This window comes from Lepidochelys kempii, chromosome 8 (genome assembly GCF_965140285.1).
Source record: "Lepidochelys kempii isolate rLepKem1 chromosome 8, rLepKem1.hap1, whole genome shotgun sequence".
Lineage (NCBI taxonomy): Eukaryota > Metazoa > Chordata > Testudines > Cheloniidae > Lepidochelys > Lepidochelys kempii.
The window spans coordinates 108277202-108301602 of record NC_136387.1 but is presented as its reverse complement, the minus strand read 5'-3'; the positions used below and the strand labels follow the sequence as shown (position 1 = coordinate 108301602).

The 24401-nt window shown below is 49.1% G+C and overlaps 1 protein-coding gene across 2 annotated transcripts in view; it reads left to right on the top strand.

Annotated features, from left to right (window-relative positions):
* The first annotated feature begins 10825 nt into the window (after positions 1–10825).
* Positions 10826–24401, top strand: part of TIE1 (tyrosine kinase with immunoglobulin like and EGF like domains 1) — a 49579-nt gene continuing 36003 nt past the window's right edge. For both annotated transcript variants that reach the window (XM_073358031.2, XM_073358030.2), the window contains exons 1-2: positions 10826–11630; positions 12803–13090. In XM_073358031.2, coding sequence (XP_073214132.1) covers positions 11582–11630; positions 12803–13090 — 337 coding nt within the window. In that variant the 5' untranslated portion in view covers positions 10826–11581. The remainder of the gene's footprint in view (positions 11631–12802; positions 13091–24401) is intronic.

The window sequence follows — 24401 nt, the reverse complement described above, 5'->3', positions numbered from 1 at the left end:
GGTCCCTTCCAACCCTGATATTCTATGATTCTATGATTAACATATTTGAAGACTGTTATCAGGTACATCTAAGTCTTCTTTTCTCAAGACAAAAGCCTGGTCTACACTACAAAGGCCTGGTCTACACTATGAGTTTATGTCAGATTTAGCAGCGTTAAATCGAATTAACCCTGCACCCGTCCACACAACAAAGCCATTTTTTTTTTTTGACATAAAGGGCTCTTAAAACTGATTTCTGTACTCCTCCCCAACAAGGGGATTAGCACTGAAATTGACATCACCGTTTTGAATTAGGGTTAGTGTGGATACCATTCGAAGGTATTGGCCTCCGGGAGCTGTTCCACAGTGCACCATTGTGACCGCTCTGGACAGCACTCTGAACTCGGATGCACTGGCCAGGTGTACAGGAAAAGCCCCAGGAGCTTTTGAATCTCATTTCCTGTTTGGCCAGGCGAGCTCATCAGCACAGGTGACCATGCAGTCCCAGAATCGAAAAAGAGCTCCAGCATGGACCGAACGGGAGGTACTGGATCTGATCGCTGTATGGGGAGAGGAATCCGTGCTATCAGAACTACGTTCCAAAAGACGAAATTCCAAAACATTTCAAAAAATCTCCGAGGCCATGAGGGACAAAGGCAATGTAGGGATGTAACACAGTGCCGCATGAAACTTAAGGAGCTCAGACAAGCGTACCAGAAAACCAAAGAATCAAACGGACGCTCTGGGACAGAGCCCCCGACATGTCGCTTCTATGCTGAGCTGCATGCAATTCTAGGGGGGGCCGCCACCACTACCCCATCCCTGTCCATGGACTCCGATGATGGGGTACTCTCTGCCATGCCTGAGGATTTTGTGGACGGGGAAGATGATGATGAGGAAGACGAGCTTGAGGAGAGCACATAGCACATCGTTCTCCCCGACAGCCAGGATCTTTTTATCACCCTGACTGAAATACCTTCCCAACCCAACCAAGCCAGAGAATGGACCTCTGGTGAGTGTACCTTTTTAAATATAATACATGTTTTAAAAGCAAGCATTTTTTTAATGATTAAGTAGCTCTGAGGACTTGGGATGCATTCATGGCCAGTACAGCTGCTGGAAAAGTCTGTTAACGTGTCTGGGGATGGAGCGGAAATCCTTTAGGGACATCTCCATGAAGCTCTCCTGGAGGTACTCTAAAAGCCTTTGCAGAAGGTTTCTAGGGAGAGCAGCTTTATTCTATCCTCCATGGTAGGACACTTTACCATGCCATTCTAGTAGCAAGTAATCTGGTATCATTGCATGACAAAGCCTGGCACTGTATGGTCCTGGTGTTTGCTGGCATTCAAGCAACATCCATTCTTTATCTCTCTGTGTTATCCTCAGGAGAGTGATATCATTCATGGTAACCTGGTTGAAATAGGGGAATTTAATTAAGGGGACATTCAGAGGTGGCCGTTCCTACTGGGCTGTTTGCCTGTGGCTGAAAAGAAATCCTCCCCGCAGTTAGTCATGTGGTGTGGGGGGGGGGACTTGGTGCTGAGCTGTTCACGTTTGGCTAGCAGGGATCTTCCCTGATACCAGCCATGCAGTGGGGTGAGGGGTAAAGCAATCATCCCAGAGAATTGGATGGGGTGGAGGTTCAGTTTGGTTTCTGCTGCTGCACGTTAACAGGAAAACCGCAGCACTAAATGGCCAGCAAAACGTGCTTTGCTTGGTATGTGAGGGGAGGGTGCTGCTGTTATGAAGGTTGCAGAAGCCGAAAGACTATGGCTTACCATGGCCACCTGCAAGCTGAATTCTGTTGCCCAGCACTGCATGTGTGAATTCTAACACCAAAGCCGCAGGCAGTCAATATAAAATGCAAAATGCGACCTTGTACCAAAATCACATGTGCTATGTACTGTGAATAGTGTTGTTTACTGTGAAAGAGTATGGCGATTGTTCTGTAAAATGTATCTTTTAAAATACTTCACTCCCTTTTTTTTCCTCCAGCAGCTGCAAATGTTTCAAGCCTCCGTCCTCCGTACCAAAGGCTATCTCAGATAAGGCGGTGAAAAAAAACACATGCACGATGAAATGTTCTCTGAGCTCATGCAGTCGTCCGACACTGACAGAGCTCAGCAGAATGTGTGGAGGGACACAATAGCAGAGTACAGGAAAGCGGCCGATGAACGTGAGGAGAGGTGGCGACAGGAAGATCAGAGGAGGCATGAGGCAATGCTGGGGCTACTGCAGGATCAAAGGGACCTGCTCTGGTGTCTGGTGGATGTTCATGAATGGCAGCAGGATCACAGACTGCCGCTGCAGCCCCTGTTTAACTGCCCTCCCTCCTCCCCAAGTTCCATAGCCTCCTCACCCAGACGCCCAAGAGTGTGTGGTGGGGGAGGCTCTGGGCACTCAACCACTCCACCCCAGTGGACAGCCCAAGCAACAGAAGGCTGTCATTCAACAAGTTTTGAAGTGGCCTTTTCCTTCCCTCCTCCCACATCGCACCCGGGCTACCTTGTGAGTTATCTCCCTATTTTATAATCAATTAATAAAGAATACATGTTTTTTTAAATGATAGTGACTTTATTTCCTTTGCAAGCAAGCTGTGATCAAAGGTGGGGAGGGCAGGTGGCTTACAGGGAATTTAGAGGCAACCAAGGGAGCAGGTTTTCATCAGGAAGAAACAAACAGAAGTGTCACACAGTACCCTGGCCAGTCATGAAACTGTTTTTCAAAGCTTCTCTGATGCGCAGTGCTTTCTGCTGTGCTCTTCTAACCGCCCTGGTGTCTGGCTGCGCGTATTCAGCAGCCAGGCGGTTTGCCTCAAAACCTCCCACCCCACCATAAACGTCTCCCCCTTACTGTCACAGAGATTGTGGAGCACACAGCAAGCTGCAATAACAATGGGAATATTGGTTTCACTGAGGTCTGAGCGAGTCAGTAAACTGCGCCAGCGACCCTTTAAACATCCAAATGTACACTCTACCACCATTCTGCACTTGCTCAGCCTCTGATTGAACAGCTCCTTACTACTGTCCAGGGTGCCTGTGTGTGGCTTCATGAGCCAGGGCATTAAGGGGTAGGCTGGGTCCCCAAGGATAACTATAGGCATTTCAACATCCCCAACAGTTATTTTCTGGTCTGGAAAGTAAATCCCTTCCTGCAGCCTTTTAAACAGACCAGAGTTCCTGAAGATGCGAGCGTCATGAACCTTTCCCGGCCATCCTATGTTGATGTTGGTGAAACATCCCTTGTGATCCACCAGTGCTTGCAGCACCATTGAAAAGTACCCCTTGCGGTTTATGTACTCGCTGCCCTGGTGGTCCAGTCCCAAGATAGGGATATGCGTTCCATCTGTAGCCCGACCACAGTTAGGGAATCCCATTGCAGTAAAGCCATCTAGTATGACCAGCACATTTCCAAGAGTCACTACCTTTGATAGCAGCAGCTGAATGATTGTGTTGGCTATTTGCATCACAGCAACCCCCACAGTAGATTTGCCCACTGACTGACCGGTAGCTGTCTGGCGTTGCAAGCTTCCACAGGGCTATTGCCACTTGCTTGTGAACTGTGAGGGCTGCTCTCATCTTGGTATTCTTGTGCTTCAGGGCAGAGGAAAGCAAGTCAAAAAGTTCCATGAAAGTGCCCTTTCGCATGCGAAAGTTTCAGAGTCACTGGTAATCATCCCAAACCTGCAACACTATGCAGTCCCACTAGTCAGTGCTTGTTTCCCGGGCCCAGAATTGGTGTTCCATGGCACGAGCCTGCCCCAGTAACACCATGATCTCCAAATTGCTTATTGCTGTGTGGGCAGAAGCATAGATGCTGACTCCATGGGTGCTCCAGGGCTGGAGAAGCCACGGTAAAAAGAAATGGTAGGTGCTCAGCAGCCCCCTTATCAATGCCTCTGCCCCCTGCACCCCCCGCTGCACCTTCTGCCCGCCAGCAGGCCGCACCAATCAGCATCTCCCCCTCCCAGCACCTACCACCTGCCACGGATCAGCTGTTTTGCAGTGTCAGGAGACATTGAGGGGAGGGAGAAGGGGTGAGGGTGCAGCTCACTCGGGGCAGGGGACAGAACAGGGGTGGGAAGAAGCAGGGCAGGGTTGGGGCACTGGGGGAAGGGGTGGAGTGGGGGAAGGGCCTGGGCAAAGCCGGGGGGGAGCACCCCCCAGAAGATTAGAAACTCCCCACCTATGGGGAGAAGAGTCTGTGCAGGCAGAGCTCTGATCCAGCAGAAGAAACGTTAACATCTATGCCAAAATTGCACGGGGCATGAGGGAGAAGGGCTACATCAGGGACACGCAGCAGTGCCGCATGAAAATAAATGAGCTTCGGCAAGCGTACCAGAAGACAAGGAAGACGAACAGTCACTCTGGTTCTGAGCCACAGGCACGCCGCTTCTATGAGGAGCTGCATGCAGTTCTCAGCGGCAACCCCACCACTACCACAAAATGCTCCGTGGATACCTTTCAGGAGTCCCGGGCGACCTCGAGCAACAACAAGGAGGACGTTGTTGAGGAGGAGGAGGAGAAGAATGCGAGGCAGGCAAGCAGAGGATCCGTTCTCCTCGACAGCCAAGAACTTTTTTTAACTCTGGAGCCTATCCCCTCACAGAACCAGTTGTTGGCGGTGATGCTGGGGAAGGCACCTCTGGGGAGTCCACATTTCCAGTCAAACTGTAGGGGTTACATGCTATTTTTTTAATGTTGAATCTGAACAAAAAAAAAGGTATAGTGGTTATCGGTGGCCACTCCAGCTACGCAGAGGGTGCTCTCCGAAAAAGACTGTTTATGTGCATGGGGATGGCCCTGGGATCATCCATGGAGATCTCTGGGAGGCTTTCATGGAGGTACTCTGCAATGCTTTGCAGAAGGTTTCTGGGAAGGGCTGCCTTATTTCATCCATGACGGTAGGACACTTTCCCACGCCACTCCAGTATTAACTCTTCTGGCATCATTGCAGCACAAGGACCAGGTCTCTACCCAGACGCTTGCAGCATCTGCTCCCTTTCTGCCTCTGTCACCCTCAGGAGAGTGATATCGTATATGGTCAGCGAGGGGAAACGGGGGAAGTTTTAAATGCTAGCCTTTAAACCGCAAGCAACTCAACAAGTAATCTGCCCTTTTGGTGAATTCTGGGTCACACAACCACACTTTCCTGAGTGTGCCCTGGCTATGGTTGGAAGGGATCACCGTGTATTGCAACCAGGCATTTAAAAAAAAATTTTGTGGGAGGTACTTCCTGTTTGTCTCCCTTCCCCCAAACCCGGTGCCACTTTTGTAACAATCAAACTATTTGGGGGGCTTTACACTGGTGCCTGTCTTCAAGCACTATGCAGGTTGCTTGGGGAAAGGGGGCTTTTATGAGGTCAGAACCAGTGATTCCAAGGATGTCTTCACAAAAGCAGCAGCATAAGACCTCTTGCCCGTGCCTCGTGGCTTTACTCACCATGGCTGGAGCAGCAAAATGACTCTTGTGATTGTGATTACATTGTGGCTTGCAGGGAAGTGCATTGAGGGGTGTTAAAAGAATTAACCTTGCACCAGAAACAATGTATGCACTGTCAGTGCTATCCTTGTGCTCTCCATTCCTTGCAGCTGAAACCTTGTCCGTCAGCACATCCTCCACACCGAGACAGAGACTTTCTCAGATTAGAAGGCGGAAAAAGAAGACTCGGGAGGCCGTGTTCAGTGAGTTAATAATGCACACCTCTGAGAGTGACAAGATGGAGCTCAGCACATGGAGCATTGCACTGTCTAACAGCCTGCACAAGGACAGCAAGGATAGGAGAGCATGCGGAGAACACAAGCGTGACACGCAGGACAAGATGCTGTGGATTATAAGGGAGCCAACAGACATGTCGAGGCATCTGGTTGAGGTTCAAGAAAGGCAGCTGGATGCTAGAGTCCCTCTGCAGCCTATGCTGAACCTGCTGCCATCCTCGCCAAATCCAACATCCTCCCCTCCCAGACATCCTAGGATGTCGCGGGGGTGTGTGTGAGGGGGGGTCCAGTATCCCTTGCACTCCACTCCAGGGGAGGATACAAGGACTAGAAGGCACCCATTCCCACACCTTTGATTGTTACTGCAGTGCGATTGTAAGCAAGCTGTCCTTGTTCTCCCTCCACCCCCATGTTGTTCGCCATTTTTCCCCAGGTTATCTTACTTTTCTTTGCTGTCTCTATGTTTGTGAGTATAATAAAACTTAATGGATTGAATAGAAAAGGCTTTTTATTCATTCATCACATTGTGGTTAGTGGGGGTGAGCTGTTCTCAGTGGTAGCAGATGACAGAACAAGGAGCAATGGTGTCAGGTTGCAGTGGGGGAGGTCTAGGTTGGATATTAGGAAACACTATTTCACTAGGAGGGTGGTGAAACACTGGAATGCGTTACCTAGGGGGGTGGTGGAATCTCCTTCCTTCGAGGTTTTTAAGGCCCAGCTTGACAAAGCCCTGGCTCGGATGATTTAGTTGGTGTTGGTCTTGCTTTGAGCAGTGGTTTGGACTGGATGACCTTCTGAGGTCTCTTCCAATCCTAGTTTTCTATGATTCTATACCTGTAGGTGTGTGCTGCAAGAGCCCGAAGAGCCTAATTCAGCAAAACAGGGAGAGGGAATCCTGGCTGGTGGAGCAGGAGGGGCTCAGTGAAACCCCAGTACATCAGCTGGCATCTCGGACAGGGGAGTCTAACCTGTCACAATGGTTACTCAGTTGACACATGCATCCAGTTGAGTGATTTAGGGTATCTTTCTTCCATATGGAAGTGATGTATGTTCGTGGTCCTTTATCAATTGTGGCAAATTGCTGGCACTACTTTGATGGGTCTCGCACTTTCTCTTCTTTGGGAGGGTTCCGGGCACCATTTCTCGCCCCTGAACTGGGATATTAACTGCCCCACTAGTGTCCTAGAGGAGGGGAGTGGAGAGGGAGGGACCCAGGCCCGCCCTCTACTCCAGGTCCCAGCCCAGGGGCCCTAGGGATAGCAGTAAACCGCTTGAACTAGCGGTTCCTTCCCCGGGCTACTTCCCTTCCTGCCCTCCGTCTGCACGAACCAGGTGTCCCTTTACCTAGGGTCTTGGTCTTCTTAGCCCACTGCAGCACTTCTCCAAACTGCTCTCTACTCCGACACCAATCCACTCTGCTTCAACTCCTTCCCTTCTCTGATTGAAGCAGTGGGGTTTTATCAGGTGAGTGGCTTCAGGTGCTTTAATTAATTGACAGGGAATAAGGCTCCTGTCTAACAGTCTCCTGCTGCCCTCTGGCCATGCTGTAGCACACCATACTAATCAATAGTAATTATTTGATTACGGTAGTGCCCAGAATGTTCTGTGTGTTTTCCAAATAGAGTCCTGGCCCACTTAATGTTGATAAATGGACTTAAATCGACTAAACAGCATGACTATTTTTCAGGCTGTGCGCAGGGGCCGTCTCTGTCAGGCGTCCATGTGTTCTAAACAGAGCACACACTGGATGTGCTGTTTCCATCGCTGAGGGGCGCTAGCATATGTGCAGTGTTAGCAATGGGAGACTGTGGGCTCCTTCCCAGGACACTGTGAAGAGCTGGCAATGGTGCAGCAGAGCCTGGGTCTGCTTTAATCACGCCATGGACGCTTTGCTGCGGGGGCATGTGCCTCCCCTGAGTGCAGTGTAAATAGGCGGAAACAATGAATGGATTTCCCGTTCCTGTGCATGTTTTCTTTAGATCTTTAGCAGGATGTCCTATAGGTTCAGGACAAACTCAAACACAAAGCTCGTTAACAGGATTTTTGCCCAGACAGCATTAGGTTTCACATGGGAACAGTTCAGAGTTCGGTGGGTAACAACAGTGTGTGACGTTTATCGGCTGAAGATTGATGGTGCTTTTCCCTAGGATAGGCTGTAGTACATGGGATTAACCGCAAGCGTGCAATCCCTTTTCTGGGAGTCACTTAGTGTTTTCTGTAGGCCTGTGTGTACTGTTGGGTGTTGTACAGTTCGAAGTCTTGCACGATGCACTGTGGGTTCTGTAATGTGTGGTGCAGTGCTGAGGCATTGCACGCAATGAGCTTAGCTGTTTGTTGTGCACCTGTTGCCTCTTAGACTCATAGACTTTAAAGCCAAAAGGAACCATCCTGATCATCTAGTCTGACCTCCTGCACAATGCAGACCACAGAACCTCGCCCACCCACTCCTGTAAGAGATCCCTAACCTCTGGCTGAGTTACTGAAGTCCTCATATCATGGTTTAAAGACCTCAAGTTACAGAGAATCCACCATTTATACCAGTGTAAACCTGCAAGTGGCCCGTGCTGCAGAAAAGGCTAAAACCCCCCAGGATCTCTGCCAATCTGACCTGGGGGGAAATTCCTTCCCTACCCCAAATGTGGCGATCAGTTAGACCCTGAGCATGTGGGCAAGACCCACCAGCCAGACACCTTGGAAAGGATTCTCTGTAGTAACTCAGAGTCCTCCTCCCTCTAGTGTCCCAGTGCCAGCAGTTGGAGATATTTGCTGCTAGCAGTCACAGATTGGCTGCATGTCATTTTTTTTTCTCCAATAAGAATTTTATTGTAACACAGAACAAACAGAATGTTATTGCATTTAGAAGAATGTCTTTGGTCTCTTGGTAGTGAAACGTGGTTTGTGCTGACGACGCAGAACTCTGTGTGGCAAAGGGAACTTGATTTTCGAATCATGGAATTGCTTGACTGCAGGTCTACGGCACTTGCTAGCAGCAATCTCCTCAACCTTCATGATCTGAATAAAGTGAGCACAGGCACGATGGCGGGCACCCATATCATGGTAGCACTATGTAACAACACCAGCAGTTGTCAAGTCCCTGTATTCCCTGTACATGTCGTGGGTTCAGGCAGTCTCATCTTACCATCCCCTTTAGACACTTGATCAAGCTCAGTCTTGAAACAAGTTAGGTTTTTAGCCTTCTATGTATAGCTGAAGTTTGTAAAATGTGGTAAGGAGAGGAGGGCTGGAAATCGGTGAAGGAGAGTTGGGTTTTCTGCTGCTTTAAACGTCCTCCCAAACATGTTTACCCAGGCATACAATTTCTATTGTTCTCTCCTCAGCATCCCCCACCCTTCTGATCCCAGTCCAGCTCTTTTAATCTCATGTAATGAAAGCACTAGGTCACCACTCATAAGGTTTCAAATCAGGCAGCTAAGTTTCAAGTGGCCCTTACACCAAGAAAAAACAATGCTTGGAACCTTTCCCCAAGGCCATCCAGGAGCATCGACTCTTGGATACAGTTTGGTAGAGTTAGAGGTCTAATGTCTGTGTCTGCAATGGGCCTCGTAGGAATCCAAGCCCCAGAATGTAGCAAGATGGGACACAGGCATTTTGATCACTGCAACAGCTAATCCTGTTCAGAGCAAGTCCAGCCCATGTGGTTGTGTAACTGTTTGTACACAGTCTACACTCACTTTTCAACCGATGATTACACATTCCAGCATTCCCTGACATTCTCACTGTGGCCAGACAAGGCACCTGCACTGAGCTGGGCACACTGCCTCCAATTTCCCCTTCTCTGTTCTTTCACTGATTTTCAGACTGTTTATAGTTTTCAGACTGGGTTCATCTTTGCGACCAGGCGCAGAATCCATGACACTGCACTGTGGGTGCCCGTTGTTGAAATTAACACCTCTCTGGATGTGTGGTATTCTGTACACATTGGTTATGGAATGATAATCAAAGAAACGTATTATTTAAAATAAGTCCATTAATTTCCTAAGAGTGGTGTAAGAATTCATCCACTCTGTGAGGAATCTGTAATAACACTGCAAATAGTAATATTTAGTAATTCATAGTCATTTCTAGAAATTCAGGACCAAGTTACTGAATTATTTACCCCTAGATTACTCACCTCCCTGCATGGGAAACTCTGGAGAGGGAGACTAAGGGGGAGGAGAATGCTGTGATGAGCCTTTCATCAAGTTTCCCCCAAATCATCCAATATTGAATGTGCCACAGTTCCACCTTGAACCCCATGGATCTTGGCAGATCCACAGAAGGCAAGGGGACTCCACACTGGCTCTGGAGACCTTGCACCCATCCTTAGCTCCTTGTCAACATTAATCCAATGGATCTGGACTGTCCAGTGCTTATGGAATGCAGCTGTGGCAGATTGTGATGTCTACACATCTGCTTTCTAATTCTGTATTGTACTTCTGAATGTTTAGGTAATTGATATTCTGAGCAGACAGGTAGAAAGGTGTGCTGGGAAGCATGTTTTATGTAAGCTGCTACAGGTGGCCCTGTGGTGTTAAGGGATACAAAGAAGATGGTAATAACATTGGAAGCTTCTCTTATTCATGATTCAGTTTGAGTGTGTCTAACTTCAGCTCTTAAGCTTGGATCTCCTTCTGCCTTGGTCTCCCTGATCAACAAGTCCCCTGATGTCAGATATCTTCTGCCTGTGAAGTTGCTTTAGACTGTAATCAAGTCACCTCTTACCATCCTTCAAATAAGCCAAATAGATTGAGCCCCTTAAGTACCTCACTGTGAGGTGTCTTTTCCAGACCTCCAGTCACTTGTGGCTCTTCCCTGAACCGTCTCGATTTCTCAGTCTTTCTTTAAATCCATGTTAAAGTGTCTGTTTACAGTAGTACAGCCAGGCACCAATTCCCTCTCCTCTGTCATTTTGGTGAATGTGTTTCCTGGTGGGCTGACTCATAGCACCCTACCCACAGAGCTGGGGCTCGGGGAGCTTGCAGAAGGGAAGCTGCCTGAAATGCAAAAGGATTTGCAGTCTTTGCATTCCAGATCTATCCATCCCTAAGGAACAGCACCTGTGTGGCTTCTCGGACCATGCCACACATTACTCTCCTTCTCCTAGAGTCAGGTTAGAACAATGGGTGGAGAGCAGGAAATGCTGCACGGGAAACAGGGTTTCATTTCACTGCTGTTGGGATTCCTCCACCAGATACTCTCCCCTCCCCCAGCTCAGCCCTGTCTGGGAGAGTCCTTCCCACAGACATTATTCACATTGGGCCCTCCACAGTTCCTCTGGCACCAGCTGCCTTACTCGCGGATGAGTTTGCTTGGAGTTCAAGGGCACTGAGCTGCTCGGTCTGGCTCCAGAATGCGCCTGCCACTGTACGAGAGGAAGCAGACGTCCATGTCACCTCTTGTCATGGATGTGGATGCAAACGACGCATGATTGGAGGAGCAGCTTGAACCCCAGGGACGCTGGAACACGCTTTGAGAATTCTGGGCAGGGCCCTAGTTACCCTGACAGATCAGCAGCCTGGAACCAGACCTGGGATACCTCTGCTCACAGAGACTTTCTGTTTGTGCTGCATTCCGCTCATGCTGGAATCTGCCTCCGAGTAGACCAGCCGCCAGCATCCTGCTGAGATTCCAAAAGGATCTGAGCCGGGTGACTGGGAACAGTGTTTTCCAGTTAGGGAAGGGGAAGCTTCTCTCTCGCTGTGTCTCTGATATGAGCAGCACCATTTCCTTCCTGGACTTCTGCCCCCGTCACTGTGACTGGAACTAAAATCTAAAGGGAACCCACCGGACAGGGGGACCGCCTCCTCGGCCAGCTCGGTCTCTCTCCCGTCGGGCATGTTTGGGCTTTCCTGACACTGGGCAGATTCAGGACGCACTTCAGGGCCATGAGATTCCAGGAGTTGTATCTTCTTTTCCTCCTCCTGCGCCTGACAGGTAAATTTCTTTCCCCTAGTGGGAAACCCATGGCATCTGCACTGATTCCCCAAAGAATTTCCAGGGGCTTGTCCATTGCACAGCCAGGGGTGATCAGTCTCCATAAAGTCTGCTTCGGGCCATGCAGTTGTAATGCTGCAGCTGCGCTGGGGCGAGGTCCCTGCAGAATGGTCTAGGAATGGTGATGAAGCACAGGTTAGCTGCTCTGGAGGGTGCATGGTTGGAGAAATGGGGCTGAAAGGGCGGCAAGGAAAATTATTCTATTTGGGACTCCCAAGGTCTTAACAGCTGGAAAGAGGCAGTGACCAGCATGGCTCCCGAACCAACTAGCTGAACTAGCAGGGTGCAGTGCCGAGGCTCTGGGACAGCAGACTCCCTTCACCTCTGTCTGTCTCACCCTTAGATGGGGCCCTTCAGCAGTTCCTGGATGATGGGACAAGGATCCTGGGTTAAAGGGGAGCTCTGACTTTGGACCCTAGAGAAATCCCCTTCCCCACTGATGCCACATGTGTGTCAATGCTGGGCCACTAAAGAATGGGCTTCATTAGAAAGAAGGCCAGAATTTTCCCTGTTGCTACTCTCACCATCTGGACTGTCTGCTGAACCATCCAAGAGGCATCAGGCTGGGGCAGGTGCACTGTTCTAGTCCCCCTCCCCCACTCTCCCTCTCCCCTCCCAGTTAGAGTGCACTATGGTTCGGGGCAGGGAGCAGAAGCTTTTGGGGAGAAAACAACAGAGATTTTATGGCTGGGTCACATGGCTTGTAATAGCAACTGCCATGACCCAGCTCACCAGTAGGCACATCCTAGTGGGAGAGCCACAGTCAAAAGAGAGAGGGGAAGGCCCCGCTCTGGCTGGCAGGGCAAGGGCAGGGAACAGCCCTGGGTCCCATTGATGCTGCAGGAAATGTGCCCTACCCAGAGATCCTCACTTTTTCATTGTTCTCGCACTGGATCAGGCCTAGCCATGTGCTGGCAGTCGGTCCCGCTCAGCCACGCAGTCACCTGCAGCCAGGCTAGATGTCAAAGGTGTTCTGGGTCTGACTTGAAGGTTCATGTCTAAGAGACAGGGGCAGGTTGAGACCCAGGAGAGCTAAAGGCTGTGTTCTGCTGTGCTGTGTCTGGACCGTGGCTCCTCACATGCTCTCTCTCGATCTCATCCCTCCTGCACAGCTGCCATTCTGGACATTACTCTGGTCGCCAATGTGCAAAGTCCATCTCACACCAGCTTCTACCTCTCCTGTGTGATGGGCGAGCGAGCTGTGAGCTACCTCCAGATCGAGAGGGACAATAAAATAGTGATGACTCATCCCAACACAAAGTTCCAGAACTACAGGAATCGCAGCAATGAGGTCCAAGCCAGAGGCTTTTCAATGGCAGATCTGGTGGGGATTTTATACTGCTTGGGGAGGACCCAGATGGAGCAGGCCAGGGTGGTCTATGTGCATAACAGCCGGAATGGTAAGTGGCTGCAAAAACTGCAGGCCTGCCCCAAGTGTTCCCTGAGGAGTCTGGGCATGCGACATCAGTCTGGCAATGGCTGAGCATACGTGTGGGCGTGCAAAATGCAATAGCACTGGACAGGCCAGAGTTACGCTGCCTCCTGAGGCCGTTAGCACTCAGAGGCCAGAGAATGGTATTTGAGCAGCTGAACTACCAAAGGTACCTTGGCTAAGGGCAGAGCTTCTAGTGACCAGGTCAAACCTCATTAGGTCAGCGGGGGAGTCTGGCTGTGGGCTGATTTCCAGGATGGCCTCAGAAATCACAGGACTTTGGGAAGCCCAGAGCTGATGGGGCCACGAAAGTGGCATTGAACAGCTAGAAAAGACTAGCCTTGCTGTTGCAAAGGAGCATATGTGAGTTCCTCCATTGCCTGGGCTCTAAGGATATATCCCCTTCCTGAGCTCAGGGCTCTTTTTGAGGGGTGAGGCTCAGCGTGGGGCACATCACAAGCTTCTCTGCTTTGGGCAGGTCATTGAGGACGGGTCCCTGCTGGAGAGTTTGTCTTGGACCCTTTTATTTCTGTCCAGGGCAGCTTGGTCTGGTACATTTCAGCTAGTTCCTTGTTCTAACTGGATGGCGGTTCTAACTCAAGTCTTTACTGGCTTGTGGGTTTGCTCCTAGTTCCTTGGTCGCACCCTGGCCCTGTACGAATTATGGTCCTGTCACGGAGCAGGAGGTAAGAAATTACCCACTAAGCTGACACCACTGCAGAGGTGTCTGAGAGACTTAGGCCAGCAGCACTTGAGTCAGGGTGATAGCTACCCACCTTGTTACAGTACATTCAGTGACGAGTGCCAGACTGTATCAGAATGGAGAGATTGCAGAATGGGGCCCACCTGAGGGAATCCGGTGATTCCTGTGTAAAACCAGCCAGTTTTAAATAGCAATAAAGTCCATTGGGGAAGGAGCTGGAGGGAGGTTCCAGGAAAGGCCGGAAGCTCAGAGCAATAAGAGGCAGTGAAAGGGGGGAAGCCCAGGAAACTGCCACAATATTCATAGAGACTGCAGGGAGCCGAAGGCCCCTGAGTTGTCGGGGAAATGCTCTCCAGGCAGGCAGGGATCCATGGGGCGGCCCTGCTCCAACTGGGAAGAAGCTGAGCAATAACCCCAGAGCCAGCAGGAGGGTTTTGTTTCTGTCAAGGACATTTTGGACTTCATTCTGGTCAATGGTGACCCCAGAAAGGGGGAACTAAAGACTGTAAGTTGCCTGGAGGGCCATGTGACCTGGCAGAGAAACCATCACAGCGCCGGAGTGATTGAGTTACTGAAGTGACTGTCCACGGGGGCACTAGCCCAACCAGGAGTGGTTACACTGCGTCTGGCCATGAGGGGACTGTACAAGGACTCCCGGCCATTCAGCTAAGTGGAATATGGATGCAGTAGCTGAAAACAACCTGAGGCCCCAGGAGAGCAGCTCAAGTCTGAGATGACAGACCTAGACAATGTAACATGCTCTTAGCTGTGGCAATTTGGTGTAGGACTCTTAGCCAGGGCCAACTAGCGTTTGTTGATCAGGAAGGTTTGTGGGGAGGGAGGCAGTTTCTGGTGTGAATGCACACCATTCACACCACATGAGCCTGCTGAGATGAGACTGCTCCCCAGCACCGGGATACAGGGCCCTGGGGACAGAGATACTAGCAGCTTTGCAGGCAGATGCCTCTGTAGACTGGGTCTGGAGATCAGCAACAAGCTTGAGTCTTACATCTGGACCAGCAGCACAGCATGGAGCAGAGACTCAGGGTCTGTCTACACAGCAAAGGAAAACCCATGGCTGCCCTGTGCCAACCAACTCTGGCTCGGGCTGCGGGGCTGTTCCGTTGCTCTGTAGACTTTCAGGCTTGGGCTGGAGCCCGAGTTCTGAGACCCTCCCACCCTGCAGGGTCCCTGACCCCAGAAGTCTACATAGCAATGAAACACCCCATGAGCACAAGTTGGCTGGCACAGGCCAGCCACAGGGTTTTCCTTTGTTGTGTAGACATACTCTCAGGCCCAATGCTTTTATGGCCAAAGGTCTAGGAAGCTGGAAAATCTGCCTGTAAAACATCATACCCTGTTACTGATTAGCTGCTGAGTAATCCGCCTGGGCACAGCTTAGGGGACTGTGTACTGATCCCGGAAGCATCTATACTTTAAAGTTGCTACAAGGAACGACACAGCAGCTGATTAATGCTTGGGTTCCCCTTGGGATGGGGATAGCACAAGAAGTCTTCCCCCCATCCCAACTGTTGCACAAGGGCTGGTCCCTATGTTCCCAAGTGCAAGGGCCAAGCAGTACTAGCCACCCCAATTGCATACGTGCATGCTGATGGGCTCTGGGCAGCATGACTCTGCATTGTCCCCAACAAGGGCCAGAGCCTGAAGGGTGCTAAGCAGCCCTTAGTGTTAAGTAACTAGCAACCATGAGTGTTGGATTCTCACCCCCATGCTCAGACTCAAATCTTACTGCCTAGATACTACAATGCCGGGTATGTTTATGATAGGAACATAGGTAGCGATGCCTGTAGTTAAGGTTGCCTGACACTTTCCATTGTAAGACCCTGTTATGAGGCGCTTATAACTTTGCCAAACTTTATTCTTATTATTTGTATTGTGCTTAAGGGCTCTAGTCATGGACCAGTTTTCAGAGTAACAGCCGTGTTAGTCTGTATTCGCAAAAAGAAAAGGAGTCCTTGTGGCACCTTAGAGACTAACCAATTTATTTGAGCATGAGCTTTCGTGAGCTACAGCTCACTTCATCAGATGCATACCGTGGAAACTGCAGCAGACTTTATATACACACAGAGAATATGAAACAATACCTCCTCCCACCCCACTGTCCTGCTGGTAATAGCTTATCTAAAGTGATCATCAGGTTGGGCCATTTCCAGCACAAATCCAGGTTTTCTCACCCTCCATCCCACCGCACAAATTCACTCTCCTGCTGGTGATAGCCCATTCAAAGTGACAACTCTCTACACAATGTGCATGATAATCAAGTTGGGCCATTTCCTGCACAAATCCAGGTTCTCTCACCCCCTCACCCCCCTCCCAAAAACCACACACACAAACTCACTATCCTGCTGGTAATAGCTCATCCAAAGTGACCACTCTCCCTACAATGTGCATGATAATCAAGGTGGGCCATTTCCAGCACAAATCCAGGTTTTCTCACACACCCCCACCCCCATACACACACAAACTCACTCTCCTGCTGGTAATAGCTCATGGACCAGAATTCCAATGTGCTGGGCATTGCACAAACACAGAACAGAAAGGTGGTCTCTCCCCGCAAAAGCTTACACTCTCAGTATAAGCTAAGAGGTAAATATAGCCAGATGGCAGACTATAAACAAAGAGGGGTGGTCAGCATGACGAGCAGCAGTCTCTGCACACTAGCAGCCTAACCATTGTCATTTTTGTAGGCATCATGGCTAAAGAAAGTTGTGAAGAGACATTTGAATGCGGACAATGAGGTGACTTTGCAGATGTCTATAGGGAGCCACTCCCATGAGTATGGGGCAGCATGGGATAAAGCACAAAGGTGTCTGAAACTGTAAAAAGTGGGCAATGGAGGCCATCATGGGCCGATCAGAGGAGACCACTGACAACTGGACAAATGAACGAGACTCAAGAGGAGATAGTTAGAGTGGGATTGACTGGGAAGGGCCTTGAAAGTGAAGACAGCAGCTTATGCTGGATGCTAAAGAGAAGGGGGAGCCACTGGAGGGATTCAAAGAAAGGGGTGACCTGGTCAAAGTGATAGGCTAGGAACATGATCTTTGCAGCAGCATTCTGAATGAATATGGGTGGGACAAGACTGCATTTGTCAGGACCAGAGAGGATGTGGCAATAATCGAGACAGAAGAGGATAAGAGTCAAGACACGGGTTTTAGCTGTGTGGATGGATAAGAAAGGCCATATCTTAGAGATGTTATGCAGAGAGAACTGAAGATTTATATATCATCTGGATGTGAGAATCTAGATCAGTGGTGGGCAACTGCGGCCCGCGGGCCACACATGGCCTGTCAGAGTAATCCGCTGGTGAGCCATGAGACAGTTTGTTTACACTGACCATCTTCAGGCACGGCCGCCCACAGCTCCCAGTGGCTGCGGTTCACTGTTTCTAGCCAATGGGAGCTGCGGGAAGCAGTGCGGGCCACAGAGACAGGCTGTGCGGTGTGGGCCACAGCGGGTTAGCCTAATGGGCTGCGTGCAGCCCTCAGGCTGCAGGTTGCCCACCACTGATCTAGAGAGAGGTCCAAGCAGTGTGGGGACTATCCTGTTTATTGCGCTTAGTGTAGCATGTATGATTACCTGCCCTGTAGGCTGGTGGCATATGTGTGCATTTGGTGCAAAGAGCTCCGGGCCCTCAGAGACCATGTACGGGCTTTGGAGGCCAGGGTGGCAGAACTGGAGGAGCTAAGGAGGCAGAGAGCTATGCTGATGAGGCTTTCCGGGACACTGTAGATTTGTCCCACCTCCAGTCAGACAGCCCCTGCACTGTTAAGGAGGATGAAAGGCTCAGGAAAAGAGAGCATCCAACAGGAGCAGAGGGAAACCTTCCCATAGTTGGGACCCTCCTTCCAGATGATGTTGGGGTATTCTCTTGCACTGAGGTTACCTGTCCAGGGGAGGGAACCCCAGTCATTAGGAAAAGGCAGGAGTTAATATTGGAAGATTCGATCATTAGAAACATAGATAGCTGAGTTTGTGATGACCAGAAGAACCGTATGGTGACTTGCCTGCCTGGTGCAAAGGTTGCGGATCTCTCGAGGCATCTAGATAGACTTATGTGTAGTTCTGGGGAGGAGCCGGTGGTCGTGGTACGTGTAGGTACCAATGACATAGGGAAGGGTAGGAGAGATGTCCTGGAGGCCAAATTTAGGCTGCTTGGAAAGAGACTGAAATCCAGGAACTCTATGGTGGCATTCTCAGAAATGCTTCCAGTTCCAGGTGCAGGGCCAGGTGGGCGGGCAGCGCTTCAGAGTCGCAATGAGTGGATGAGACGATGGTGTAGAGAGGAGGGGTTTAGATTTATTAGGAACTGGGGAAACTTTTGGGATGGGGGAGCCTATACAGGAAGGATGGGCTCCACCTAAACCAGAGTGGATCCAGGCTGCTGGCACTTCACATTAAAAAGGTTGCAGAGCAGTTTTTAAACTAAGAGATGGGGGGAAGGCCGATCGCTGCAGAGAAGCATGTGGATCGGGCAGAGACTTCTCTTAGAAGAGAGTCTATTGAGAGAGATTTTCTAGGTTTTAGTCAGGAGGAGAGGATGGAGGAAGATAAAGTATGGGCCAGATCAGATGAGAAACATTCACATAAAAAAGAATCTGACACATCAGAAAAGGGCAGACAAATAAACAGTGACAAGTTTCAGAGTAGCAGCTGTGTTAGTCTGTATTCGCAAAAAGAAAAGGAGTACTTGTGGCACCTTAGAGACTAACAAATTTATTTGAGCAGAGCTGTAGCTCACGAAAGCTTATGCTCAAATAAATTTGTTAGTCTCTAAGGTGCCACAAGTACTCCTTTTCTTTTTGCGAATACAGACTAACAAGTGAGCTGTAGCTCACGAAAGCTTATGCTCAAATAAATTTGTTAGTCTCTAAGGTGCCACAAGTACTCCTTTTCTTTTTGCAAACAGTGACAAGTTTTTAAAGTGCTTGTACACAAATGCTAGAAGTCTAAATAATAAGATGGGTGAACTAGAGCAGTGGTTCTCAAAGTCGGTCCACTGCTTGTTCAGGGAAAGCCCCTGGTGGGCCAGACACTGTGGCATTTAATTTCAGAAAGGGGAACTGTGCAAAAATGAGGGGGTTAGTTAAACAGAAATTAAAAGGTACAGTGACTAGAGTGAAATCCCTGCAAGCTGCATGGACACTTTTCAAAGACACCATAATAGAGTCCCAACTTAAATGTATGCCCCAAATTAAAAAACACAGTAAAAGAACTAAAAAAGAACCACTGTGGCTTAACAACCATGTAAAAGAAGCAGTGAGAGATAAAAGGGCATCTTTTAAAAAGTGGAAGTCAAATCCTAATGAGCTAAATAGAAAGGAGCATAAACACTGCCAAATTAAGTGTAAAAATGTTATAAGAAAAGCCAAAAAAGGAGTTTGAAGAACAGCTAGCCAAAAATTCAAAAGGTAATAACAAAATGTTTTTTAAGTACATCAGAAGCAGGAAGCTTGCTAAACAACCAGTGGGACCCCTGGACATTCGAGATACAAAAGGAGCACTTAAAGACGATAAAATCATTGTAGAGAAATTAAATGAATTCTTTATTTCAGTCTTCACGGCTGAGGATGTTCAGGAGATTCCCAAACCTGAGCCGTCCTTTGTAGGTGACAAATCTGAGGAATTGTCACAGACTGAAGTGTCACAAGAGGAGGTTTTGGAATTAATTGATGAACTTAACAGTAACAAGTCACCGGGACCAGATGGCATTCACCCAAGAGTTCTGAAAGAACTCAAATGTGAAATTGCAGAACTATTAACTATGGTTTGTAACCTGTGCTTTAAATCAGCTTCTGGTACCCAATGACTGGAAGATAGCTAATGTAACACCAATATGAGGGGGTTAGTTAAACACCAATATTTAAGAAGAGCTCTAGAGGTGATCCCGGCAATTACAGACCGGTAAGTCTAACGTCAATACCGGGCAAATTAGTTGAAACAATAGTTAAGAATAAAATTGTCAGACACATAGAAGAACCTAAATTGTTGGGCAAAAGGCAACATGGTTTCTGTAAAGGGAGATCATGTCTTACTAACCTATTAGAGTTCTTTGAAGGGGTCAACAAACATGGAAAAGGGGGATCCAGTGGACATAGTGTACTTAGATTTCCAGAAAGCCTTTGACAAGGTCCCTCACCAAAGGCTCTTATGTAAGTTAAGTTGTCATGGCATAAGAGGGAAGATCCTTTCATGGACTGAGAACTGATTAAAAGACAGGGAACAAAGGGTAGGAATAAATGGTAAATTTTCAGAATGGAGAGGGTAACTAGTGGTGTTCCCAAGGGTCAGTCCTAGGACCAATCCTATTCAACTTATTCATAAATGATATGGAGAAAGGGGTAAATAGTGAGGTGGCAACGTTTTCAGACAATACTAAACTGCTCAAGATGGTTAAGACCAAAGCAGACTGTGAAGAACTTCAAAAAAGATCTCACAAAACTAAGTGACTGGGCAATGAAATGGCAAATGAAATTGAATGTGGATAACTGTAAAGTAATGCACATTGGAAAAAATAACCCCAACCATACATACAATATGATGGGGGCTAATTTAGCTCAACTAATCAGGAGAAAGATCTTGGAGTCATCGTGGATAGTTCTCTGAAGATGTCCATGCACTGTGCAGCGGCAGTCAAAAAAGCAAACGGGATGTTAGGAATCATTAAAAAAGGGATAGAGAATAAGATGGAGAATATCTTATTACCCTTATATAAATCCATGGTACGCCCACATCTTGAATACTGCATACAGATGTGGTCTCCTTATCGCAAAAAAAGATATACCAGCATTAGAAAAGGTTCAGAGAAGGGCAACTAAAATGATTAGGGGTTTGGAATGGGACCCATATGAGGAGAGATTAAAGAGGCTAGGACTTTTCAGCTTGGAAAAGAGGAGACTCAGGGGGGATATGATAGAGGTCTACAGGGCCAGTGTAACCACTAGGCAAACTAGGCGGTCACCTAGGGTGCCAAGTGGTTGGGGGTGGCCAAAAGCGCGCTCCAGGGTGGTGGTGGAGTGGAGGTGAGCTGGGGCAGGGGGCGCAGGGAGGGCTGCCTGCAGCAAGTAACAGTGGGGAGCAGGGCGGCGTGCAGGGGAACCGCTCCCCGCCCCAGCTCACCTCTTCTCCGCCTCCTCCCCTGAGCACCGCCCTGCTCTGCCTCTCTCCCTCCCAGGCTTTCGCGCCAAACAGCTGATTGGCACCGCAAGCCTGGGAGGCGGGAGAAGCGGAACGGCGGTGTTGTGCTCAGGGAGGAGGCAGAGCAGAGAGGAGATGCCACACGGCTCCCCGGGCTGACAGGGAGGAAGGGAGGGAAGGGAGGGGGGTGGGGAGATGCCACACGGCTCCCCGGGCTGAGGGGATGGGGGGGAGCTGCCACAGGGCTCCCTGGGCTAACGGAGGGGGAGCTGCTGCAGGGCTCCCTGGGCCGAGGAGAGGGAGGGAGGGAGGGAGGGGGGGCGGGGAGCTGCCACAGGGCTCCTGGGCTGATGGGTGGGGGGAGTGAATAAGGAAAAGTTATTGACTTGTTCCCATAATATACGAACTAGGGGCCACCAAATGAAATTAATGGGCAGCAAGTTTAAAACAAATCAAAGGAAGTTCTTCTTCACTCAGCACACAGTCAACCTGTGGAACTCCTTGCCTGAGGGGGTTGTGAAGGCTAGGACTATAACAAGGTTTAAAAGAGAACTGGATAAATTCATGGAGGTTAAGTCCATTAATGGCTATTAGCCAGGATGGGTAAGGAAAGGTGTCCTTAGCCTCTGTTTGTCAGAGGGTGGAGATGGATGGCAGGAGAGAGATCACTAGATCATTACCTGTTAGATTCACTCCCTCTGGGGCACCTGGAATTGGCCACTGTTGGCAGACAGGTACTGGGCTGGATGGACCTTTGGTCTGACCCAGTATGGCCATTCTTATGTTTTTACCCATGAAAACTTGCCCAAATTTGGCCAAGTTATGAACCCCTAAAAACTGCAGTTTTCACATATTCAGTAGAGACTTGTTAGAGTTTAGCAGCTAAATTTCAAATGATTTTTGTCTGTACAGAGCATGCTGCAGCAGCCTCCACAGCGCCTACATGCTGCTCAGACTGCACATGCTCCCTCTCATGGATGCAGGGGCTGAGCAGGATTTCCGCTGAATTTGCTCCTCTTGGCCAAAGGGCATAGTTGTGGCTCTGAGCCCAGTAACTGAGAGCTGCAAGCCTGTCTCTGCTGTGCTCTCAGGCAGCATGGCGGAGAAGAATCATGCAGTCTGACTGGGATGCAGGGGGGTGAGGAGCTGAGCTTGGGGGTTAATGAGGAGGGAAACTGGGGCAAGAAGCCAGGGCATTTGGTGGAAAATGGGTAGAGAGCCAGGAGTGGGCTGGGGGAAGACCAGGGTTGGCACAAGGAACTGAGGAGGGGAGACCAGAACTTGAATGAGGTCAGGCTGGAGGGCCAGTGGCAGAAGGGGTCAGTCTTGGGGGGGGTCACAGGGCCAGAAGTGTCTGTAACCACTACAGCACACACCCCTCAGACCTTAGAATAGACCCCAGAGGTTCAACATTCCTCTGCTGTCAGCACATCACTGTGAAACCCCCTGGCAAACCTCTTTCTAGTGGCTGGCCACATAGAGGAGGACAGTCTTCTACTGCTGCCAGTTATTCTGTTAGCTCACATGGCACAGGACTTTGGGGTGGATCTAAAGGTTCCAACTCTGTGGTGACTATGTGGGTTCCCATGAAAACTTAATTCCCCCCCATGCGTATTCATTATGATACAATCCTTAATACACGATCACATGCTACTTTTTCATAGGATCCCACCACATTCAGTTAGTAGATCATAATTCAGTATCTTTTTAAATCTCCTCATACAATGTGTGGCCTCATGCCTTATTGGATACATCCTATCTAAACCCAGGACTGGAAATAACGTTATTAATTTCCTCCTAGGTGTTTCTGTGATGCTCTTGCCATAGTAGCTCAATGAATTTATCTTCACAACACCCCAGTGAGATGAGTTAGTATTTTAATCGCCACTTTACAATTTTGGCAGAGACATTAAGGCCAAAATTGTTAGAAACGTCTACTTGAGACTCACAAGACTTGAGACTTCCCAGACTTCTTTGCAGTTTTACAGCACTTTATACTTTCAAAGCACAGCTCCAATTGACTTCAGTTGCAGTTATGAGTGCTTACCATTTCTGCAAATCTGGCCCCAGGTATCTCACACTGGGAATCCAGAAAATGAAGACCAAACAATTTGTGAGCACTTTGGTTTTAAGTAACTTGCCCAGCATCACAGGGGAACTCTGTGGCAGAGGCAGAGATACAATTCTCCAAGGCAGCATTCAGCTCCCTTACCCAGGAAACCATCCTTTCTTTTCCTGCAGTCCTCTGCCTCATTCACTGCACACCTTCCCACTTCTGCAACAAATGAAGCAGGAGTCTTACAGACAAAATCACTCCCTGCACAACCCTGATACATCCCCAGAGCACCATCCTCCTGTGCACGGAATGAGGCAGGGGCCTGTGGAAAAAAACAGTATGGGATCAGATCATCAGAGGCTGTATCATAATGCAAACCCGTGGGGCGGGGGGATAAGGCTGCACGGCCAGCCTTAATTCTGGCACTTCCTAACTTTTTAGTGGTTGACTTTCAAACTTTAATGTTCTTTTAACAGTGTTTATGATTTATAAATACCTAATATAGACTCCACTGGGTAACAGTGATCACTACACACTTACAAAGCTGTTTTATTAGCCACACAGATTTCACAGGAAACATTAAACTGACAATTGCTGTGAAAACCTGAAAATCCCTAGGAGAACTGTGAAATGCTTTGGCCGCATTTATTGTTTGTGTTGTGAGACAAGGGTGAGTCTGTGCCTGTAATCTCATTGCAGCAGATCAGACTGTGGGAAGTGGGTGGTGGGGCTGGTTGCCTGCCCAGGGGCCCTCTTGGACTAAGCCTGTGGACCAGGCCACTAACAGCAGCTGGGGGAGATGGGAAAAGAAACTGAAGGAACAGTCTGGGAGGGGCACTTCCCTTCTGCTATCTTAACAAAGGAAAGCTCCAAGAGGTTGAAGAGCAACAGGATTACGGCCCTTTTGGAGCGAGTGGGTGCGCCAGCATAAGCACAACTGGGCACATTCATACTTCCACACCTACCCTGTGAACTGTCCTGCTCCCCTCTCCAGCCCATACTATGCAACAAGCAGTCCTCGGCAAACCTGCCATCACTCCCAGCCTTGCAACAGTGCCTCACTCCAAAGCCTTCTCAATGCCTAATCATTGTTGCCAGCAAAGCGCTCTCTGGTGGTGCCAGTGATTACTGCAAGGTGTCCAGGTACAGCTCAGAGCGGTAGCCGTGTTAGTCTGAATCAGTAAAAACAATAAGGAGTCCTTATGGCACCTTCGAGACTAACAAATTGATTTGGGCATAAGCTCTCGTGGGCTAAAACCCACTTCATCAGATACATAGAATGGAAAAAAAACAGTAAGCAGAATATGAGGACTTGTGGCACCTTAGAGACTAACCAATTTATTTGAGCATGAGCTTTCCTGA